Source organism: Colobus angolensis, unplaced genomic scaffold (assembly GCF_000951035.1).
Source record: "Colobus angolensis palliatus isolate OR3802 unplaced genomic scaffold, Cang.pa_1.0 Scaffold385, whole genome shotgun sequence".
In the NCBI taxonomy this organism is placed as follows: domain Eukaryota; kingdom Metazoa; phylum Chordata; class Mammalia; order Primates; family Cercopithecidae; genus Colobus; species Colobus angolensis.
The window spans coordinates 1,617,336-1,626,359 of record NW_012117210.1 but is presented as its reverse complement, the minus strand read 5'-3'; the positions used below and the strand labels follow the sequence as shown (position 1 = coordinate 1,626,359).

At 42.2% G+C, this 9,024-nt stretch overlaps 1 protein-coding gene across 4 annotated transcripts in view; it reads right to left on the bottom strand.

Moving 5' to 3' along the window:
* Nucleotides 1–9,024, bottom strand: part of SYTL4 (synaptotagmin-like 4) — a 56,579-nt gene that overhangs the window by 5,731 nt on the left and 41,824 nt on the right. For all 4 annotated transcript variants that reach the window (XM_011954563.1, XM_011954562.1, XM_011954561.1 and 1 more), the window contains 5 exons: nt 8,562–8,657; nt 7,255–7,433; nt 6,867–6,969; nt 6,178–6,339; nt 1,402–1,510 (listed from right to left, as the gene is read on the bottom strand). In XM_011954563.1, the coding sequence (XP_011809953.1) occupies nt 1,402–1,510; nt 6,178–6,339; nt 6,867–6,969; nt 7,255–7,433; nt 8,562–8,657 (649 nt within the window). The remainder of the gene's footprint in view (nt 1–1,401; nt 1,511–6,177; nt 6,340–6,866; nt 6,970–7,254; nt 7,434–8,561; nt 8,658–9,024) is intronic.

The window sequence follows — 9,024 nt, the reverse complement described above, 5'->3', positions numbered from 1 at the left end:
CGCCACCTCGCCCGGCTAATTTTTTTTTATTTTTTAGTAGAGACGGGATTTCACCGGGTTAGCCAGGATGGTCTCTATCTCCTGACCTTGTGATCCGCCCGTCTCAGCCTCCCAAAGTGCTGGGATTACAGGCTTGAGCCACCGCGCCCGGCCCCAAGCTATTCTCCATGTCTCTACTTTCTTTCACCATCAGTTATCCTGAGGGAAAAAAAGTCCACACTTACCACCTCTACTTCTTTGCCCATTCACTCACCCTAGTTTCTAGTGAAATCTGGTTTCTGCTTTCACTGATCCACTGAAAATGCAATCTAATGCCAATCGGCCGTGTCTTCTCAGACCTCATCTGGTCTGACCTCCCTGTAGTATTTCAATACTGTTGATAACCCCCGCCCCTTCTTCTTGAAGCTCTCTCCTGACAACCTTTTACTTCACTGGTGTTTCTTTCTCTCTTCATGCTTCAAAATGTTGCTGATCTCTCTGGTTCTATACTTGCCTCTCTTCTCTAGTCATTCTACATACCCTCATTGGGGATATCATTGATTCCCCCAAACCTTCTAGATGTGACTCTGCCAAAGGTGTATTTTTTCAAAGAACTTAGGCGACACATTGCCAGTGGATCAAGTGAAACTCTTTATCATTAAGTTCAAGGCCCTCTTCAGTCAGGCTCCCACCTCATGTCCAATTCCAGCCCCACACCCACATCTAGTGTACCAAAACTCCAGTCCCACTAAAATAAGGGACACACTCACAACCCCACATTTACCATGCCTTTTTAAAACCTTTGCTCATGTTATCCCCTCTTCTGAAAATGCTCTTCTCTTCTCATCCTGCTCCTTTTCTGTCTGGTAAAGTTTTAAGATCCAGTTTTAATGTTACTTCTTCAAAGCTCTCCCAAATGTAACCAGACATAATTGACGACTCCTGTATCTGTGTCCTTTTAGCACATGACAGTCTTTCTTGCCAAAACTTAAGCTCCTCAAGGGAAAGCAAGTATGTTTTACTCATCTACACAACCATAGTCACTAACACAGTGGCTGGCATGTTGAATTATTCTTCCCCAGCTTTCAACTTCCTGCCCTTCATACTTTACCACCTCTCCCAGCCACCCTTCTCAGCCCCAAAGTTTCTGTTCTCTTCTGCCCTCTTAGTAGCTTGCCACAGCTGGACCAAGACCAAGTCCATTTAATAGCCTAAAAAAAGAAAAGAATGCCAACCCTAAGGCATTCCCTTCCGGTTGGAAAAATGCAGAGAGGCTTCCTTAGTAAAGGAACCTCCCTAGCAGATCCAGGGAGCACCCCAATCTGGCCTCTTCAACAGTGCTAGCCAGTAGCCAGCACCGGCCTCACACAGATACTGTGCAGAAGACTGAGAGCTAAATCCAGGACCCCAAAGAAAACTCACTCTTTTTCCGGTCACCTCCAACAGGGGGTTTGGAGGCTGGGATGTATTTCAATGAAACCACCAACTCGCCTTTGTGTGATGGCAAGCCAGTCGGGGACTCAGCACTGATCTGAAACACAGGGAAACCCAACAGGTCAAGCTGGGTCTCTCAGGAATTGCTGGGACTTCTCCCTGAGAAAATTCTAAAATTACCCCCCAAGAACAGCATCAGGGTAAAAGAGGATCCTTCATATGAATATAATCCAGGGTCCCTAGGCCATGGCGGCCACAGGTTTCTATGGCAGTTTCTTTATAAGGAAACAGGGCAGAACCAACAAAGAGTCTTCTGCAATACACACTATTATGCCACTTTAGGGGTATAGTTACTCTATTCCAAATACTCTCAAAGATCTTCAAGCAACGTTGCCATACAAACTCACAAAGGACTGACAGCATGACGGAGAATCTTGCTACCAGCATTGTTAGTAATAGCCAAAAAGTAGAAACAACCTAAATGTCAATCAATATAGAAGGAGTTAAATGAGTAATTGTAGTGTCCTTGTATGGCATATGGCATGCAATCATCAAAAAAGAATGCAGTGAATCTGTACATGCTGACATGGAAAGATATTCAAGACATAGGGTCAAGTCAACAAAGCAAGATGCAGAAAAATGTTCCACTTATATTAAAATATATTCATATTTGTACATGTGACTATAAATGTATGTAAATAACGATTACCATTATCACTTACATTAGCCCTTACTATGTGCTAGGCACTGTTATAAGTACTTTAGGTGTATCATTTTGTTTGATGACTGTCTCTATGAGATAGGTACTATTATCCCCATTTTATAAGTGATGGAAGAGAGGAACAGAGAAGCTAAGTAACTCGTGCAGGGTCACACAGTTAGTAATTGGCAGAGCCAAGATTCAAATTCAGACAGACTGGTTCCAGAGTCCATGCTTTTAAACACTATACCACACTGCATAGAAAAACCCAGGATACGAACAAACTTATCAACGTTTCCTCTAGGGAGGGAACAGAATAGGGAAATGAAAGACAATGTTCCCTTTTTCACTCTAATAAACATTTAGTGTCTTTTTAATGAGAATAGTATATATCATTTGTATGGTATTTCAAATACTTTGTATTTTTAAAAAGAGGGCTTGTTGGGGGGTGGTGGGAAGAGAGAAAGAGGGCTTTCAGCCAGGGGCAGTGGCTCATATTTGTAATCCCAGCACTTTGGGAGGCTGAGGTGGGCAAATGCTTGAGTCCAGGAGTTCGAGACCAGCCTGGGCAACATACCAAAACCCCGTCTCTACAAAAAACACAAAAATCAGCCGATGGGCTGGTGTGGGCCTACAATCCCAGCTACTTGGGAGGCTGAGGCATGAGAATCACTTGAACCTGGGAAGCGGAGGTTGCAGTGAGCCAAGATCGTGCCACCGCACTCCAGCCTGGGTGACAAGAGCCAGACCCTGTCCCTCCCCCCAAAAAAAGAAAAAAGGAGGGCTTGCAAAGATTTGAAGGATAGGTGAAACTCTGTTACACGAATTTGAATATGCCACAATTATAAATTTTGCATTTATGTAAGTTATCTTTGATCAATGTCTGTCTCTACCACTAGAGTCAAAGTGCGAAGAGACAGGAATCAAGCCTATTTTTGTTCATCCTAGTATGCTCAACACTTAGCAAAGTATCTGGCACAGAGTAGGTGCTCCACAAATATTTACTGAATGAATGTAAGAGTGAACGAATGAATTTCTGGGATGAGCAGCAGGTGGCCTATTGTCTTTGACTTTGATTGGCAGAACTGGTTCACTCTACTGGATCTCTCTGCATGACTGTTCCTTATGCTTTAATATCCAGAGCATGAGCTGATGCAGACTACAGGTGCCCTTTCACCTGCTTGTTTTGTTTTTGTTTTTGTTTTTGTTCTTGTTTTTGTTTGAGACAGGGTTTCACTCCCACAGCCCAGGCAGGCTGGAATGCAATGGCACGATCTCAGCTCACTGCAATCTCTGCCTCCCAAGCTCAAGTGATTCTCCAGCGTCAGCCTCCCAAGTAGCTGGGGCTACAGGCACACACCACCACACCCAGCTAATTTTTGTAGAGGGGGGGTTTTGCCATGTTGCCCAGGCTGGTCTGAAACTCCTGAGCTCAAGCAATCCACTCACCTCAGCCTCCCAAAGTGCTGAGATTACAAGCAGGAGCCACCGCACTTGGCCTTGCCTGTGTTAACTGGGGTTCCTCTAACCTAGGTCCTCACCAATGCTAGGAAGGCATAATCCCCACAGGTTTGGATCAATATACCACATACCCAGAACACAGAGTTTAATATATGTGAGAGAGACAAAAGAATCAGGAGGTAGATGCAGGCAAGGGAAAACTGAATAGGAGCAAATGGATTGCTAGGGAAAAAACAAAAACAAAAACAAAACCAGAATCAACAAATGTAGAAGTTAAAATCGATATATAATATGGGAGTGGTCTTTCTGTTGTTTATAAAATGTCTATACAATTTATTCATTTCTAGAAAATTAATTTTTTAGAAAAGTTCTGAGAGTTTCAGTGGACTCTTAAAAATTGGAGTTTAGCATTAGCTAGAAACGGGCATATTTGTTTTAGTAGCACATTTTTATTCTGGCTCCAAATATTTGCAAAGAGCAAATACCTCCATGTTAATGTGATTTCTTCTCTTTATATAAAACAGTTTCATTGGCAGTAGTTCATGATGATTTACAGTGACATTTCCAATATAATTATATTGACTGTAGAGAATGACTTGGGTGCCAAATGGTTAAGAAATTCTAAATTTGTAATAATATGTTATAGCTTGGTAATAATTTCTTTCCTGTCTTTTTATTGATATATAATAATTGTATGTATTTATGGGGAACATGTGATATTTTGTTACATCCATCATTTTGAACATTTATCATTTCTTTGCATTGGAAACATTTCAAATCTTCTAGCTATTTTGAAATACATATATTTTTGTTGACTATAGTCATCCTACTGTGCTACTGAACGAATTCCTGTTTTTATTAGTATTTAAAGGGACAAATTGAATGTTGTCACTATTTTTTTTTTTTTGCAAGGGCAACAGCTATCAAAATATTGGATGTATATTTGCTTTCACTCAGCAATTCCACCAACAGGAATTTCTCTGACAGTTACATTCACAAAAGAAGACCAAGATATATTACAGCATAGTTTTAAGAGCGAAAAAGAATTCAGACAACTTAAATGCCTATTAGTGGGGGAATGGTAAATAAACTATAATACAGGCACATGAAAAAATACTATGCAGCAGCAATTAAAATGAGATAGATCTGTATGTGATGGCACAAAAGGATGCCCATGATATATTGTTAAATGAAAAAACAAACGTGTATAATGAGGTGCATGTGAGCCCATTTGTGTAAAAAAAGAAAAAATATACATGTAAATACATGGATGCATATCTGTGCTGCTTAATACAAAATTTCTTTTTCTTTTCTCTTTTTTTGAGATGGAGTTTCACTCTGTTGCCCAGACTGGAGTGCAAAGGTGCAATCTTGGATCACTGCAACCTCCGCCTCCTGGGTTCAAGCGATTCTCCTGCCTCAGCCTCCCAAGTAGCTGGGATTACAGGCTTGCGCCACCACGCCCAACTAATTTTTTTGTATATAGTAGAGACGGGGTTTCACCATGTTGGTCAGGCTGGTCTCGAACTCCTGACCTCAGGTGTTCCGCCTGCCTCCACCTCCCAATGTGCTGGGATTACAGGTGTGAGTCACCACACCCAGCCATAAAAAATTTCTAGAAGGATACACAAGTAGCGTTAACACTGGTTATTTCTAAGGAATGGAACCTACTTTCCTTTTAATATACTTTATGTTGTTTTAATTTCGAACCATGTGTACATAAGTCCTTTTTTGCTTAACTTTCTTAATATGGTAAAAAGTTCAAATGCTTAAAAAGGGGATATAGAGAAAACTAAATATTCCTTCTACTTCAGTCTCCATTCCTAGAGGCAGCCACTGTGACTAGTTTCTCATCTAACTTCCCAAGGATAGTCTATGGACCATGTAAAACCATCCCACGTTTAAAATGCTAGTGTAACAAAAATTAAAGATGAACTTTGTCATGTCATTGTATAGTTCTGATAATTAAGAAGTTGCTGAATAAGTCCTCTGTTTTAGCAGTTTCTTCTTAGCCAGATGATTTCCCTACATTATTTTATAAGTTAAGGGATTCATCTAGTTGGCCAGTGACAGAACCAGGATTCCAATACAGGTCTACACTCAGATCCCAGGCATGATTATGCCATACTGCTACACTCTGGCCCGAGGTGCCATCTCCAAAGTAATATTTCCCTGGCCTCTGTAACCAAGAGCATAGCAATTGGAGCTCCATGAATTGCTTTACTTCCCATTTGGAAGTAAAGCAGTGGCTTGGCAAAAGGATACAGACTAGGATATACACAGAAGGTTAGCTTGAAGAAGAGGTGTGAGTTAGGATGTTAGGATACACCCAGATTCTGGAAGGTTAGGAGGCAAAGCTTGGTACACATATGAAAATTTTTTCAAAGCAACACCATGGCTTCATACTTTGCCTGGTTTACACAGAACTCACACTTGATATACAAATGCCTCTGAAATTGCTGTCAAACTCAGAAACAGCAGCAGGGGGCACTAGAACTCCAGAGAAGACTACAGTCAAAGACACTACCAACATAGACCAGCAGAGGCTACTGCAGACAATTCTACCTCAGATCCAAACTGCAGGAGTTGTTAAAGCAGACTACCTTTCCATGTAAAGGGAGGCAATGATCCAGTTTCTTATCAAGCTTCCAGGAATCCATCTGGATCTCTGCCTCTCCAAGGAAAGTGTTTCTGCCAAAACGGCCATGATGCCAAACTGAGAACTGCAGGGTCCTCTGGGTCAGGAGAGATTCTGGGATCTCATACTGTGAAGGGAAAGTAGAAGCCCAAGATGATTAGTTTCGGGTAATTCTTCAGACAAGATTATTCCAAAACCTGAGCAACCATTCCTGAAGTCACTAGTCCTGAATACCAAATTACTTTATATTCCCTAAGCACTTTGAGTTTCCTGACTCAAAGCCTCAACTTAACCCATTTTATAAAAACCTACCATATTCCATAGAAGGACCTGGAAAATTAATTTTTTCTTGAGTGGATGAGGTAACACTGGATCGTCCAAAAACAACTGCCAAGGAGACTCCTTATCTCAAATGTCTTTTTAAAATGAGATCTGTGGTTATGTGAATCTCCAACTTCACAACAATCCAGGAAAGGCAGATCACCTTTGTTCTCTTCACTGGGAGTTCAGGATGTGAACAGATACCCAACGTATCCTCAGACACAGATATGGCCCACTGAAATCCGTGTCACCTGGCCATGTTGCAAAGGAATAGCTACAGCTTAGGGCACAAGACAGAACAAGTTCTCCTACCCTTGGGGTCTAGATACTTACCCTGAGGGTCTCATCATATAGTGGATTAATGGTGTCCCGCTTGATGCTGGTTTTTCTTTTTCCTTGGCGGGACTTGTCAGGCAGAAGGTAAGTCTTCACATATCTAGAAACCAAAGAGAGTACTGAGTAATTTGCTGGCCTTTCTCAAGCCTGCTTTTCACTTTCCTGCTCTCCATATAAATATGCCATGGTGACATGTGATGACAAAAAAGTCACCTCAAGCCCTCTTAGACATGCCATTCTTGCTTTTTCCCAATCCTGGTTCTTTTCCTACATCACACCTCCCTGCTCCCCCAGAAACGGATAAGCTCTGTTCAAGAGTGCCCAGACAGATGCCGGGGACTGGTCTCTGGTCTCAGAGCATCAGTCAGGTTCCAGAAGCACTCACGGGTTAGAGCGCTTCTTGGCTTCATCAGCATAGGCCAGCTGATGGCACTCCTTCACATGGACAACCAGACTCTGGGTTTGCTGCTCATACTTCAGGGAAAAGGCAATCCTGCCAGTCACAAAGATGTTCCCGAAATCACCAGCTTCACTGTAGATGCTCATCATGCTGCCGATCGTACTCTGAAGATAAAGCACCCACGAACATCTGGGGAAGGCACACTCCCCCGCCCACATTACTCACATCTTCTACATTACTCACATCTTCCCTCATGATAAAGCCACAGTCACTCAACAGAAGTTTCAGAAGCTCCTGCAACAAGCCAGTGCTGCTGACATTCCTTGACCCAGAGGGTAAGAGAGAACTACCAGCACTTACAACTGTTCAGGTGAATAAATCAGCTCATGGCTCACCTACCTCTTAGCTTCTCTTCCTCTCCTCTTTTTAGAAATTTTAGTGTTCATTTTCACCTGCCCCAGGAGGTGGGCAGGGAGCAGACACAAGGCGCAGGTAAGTCCATTTGGGGAATGCATTATATACACTAAAACACCAGCTAGAAGGGGGCTAGTCACTAACTAAAACAAGGTGCCTTAATTATCTGTGGGTTTCTCTTATCCACTTTATGTCTATCAGGGTCTATAAAGAAAAGAGATTTGGCCAGAATTGGAAGTGAGTGGGAGGGAGGAAACCCCACCAGAAGTGAAAAGGCACCTTCCTCTCTGGCAGTAATCGGTCATGCGAGCTGACATTCTCTTCCCATGTGTGAATGTGAACAAATTCTGTTCACCCTTGTTCCTATTTCCCTAAATATCAATCTTCATGCTTATGTCAGAACCAGGCCCTGATTCTTAAATGTTCCTTTAACTTCATTATCCTGACTGGTATTACTACTTGTTAACCATACCCTGATGTCGATTAACCCTGCCAGAGCCCCTTTCATGACAGTCACTTTCCTTTAATGTTGAGAATTTGGAATGGGCTATGATGAAGAAATCTGATCTTGCTCACTTCATAGCCTGGGTACCCCTTCAGAGAATAAGTTAAGGCTATTGTTCACAAAGCTGTGATGAAAAATGTCCCAAGTCTTAATTATCTAATGTAATAATCTCCAGGTGGGGACTCAGGAAGTCACCTAGATGTACACTAAGCACCTATAGTCTAAACTGAGGATAGGAACAAACAAATGATCTTACTTACCTGAAAAAAGTGACTAGGATGGTTTCCCCAGGTTCTGAGTCTGCTCTTGGGAGGTGCTTCTTTTCTTCCTAGTACCCCAACATGCCTGTAACCACAGATCTAATAGAACTTACCATGGAGGAACCACTTTGCATGCTGCTTCTGGCTAGCTTCTGGCGATGTAACTTCACTAGGTGGTCAATGTCTTCTTCTTCTTCCTCCTCCTCTTCCTGGAACAATAAACATAGATTCAGAGTTAATAAAAGAAAGACTTTTCTTTAGCTTCAAAGAATAATATCTTTCCTTTAAAGCTCCGAGTTGCCATGTGTATGCATATGCACACATACTTCTTTTTTTTCTTTTTCTCTTTTTTTTTTTTTTTTTGAGACGAAGTCCCACTCTTGTTGCCCAGGCTGGAGTGCAATGGCGCAATCTCAGTTCACCACAACCTCTGCCTCCTGGGTTCAAGCAATTCTCCCTGCCTCAGCCTCCAGAGTAGCTGGGATTACAGGCACCCGCCATCACAACCGGCTAATTTTTGTATTTTTAGTAGAAACGGGGTTTCTCCATGTTGGCCAGGCTGGTCTCGAACTCCTG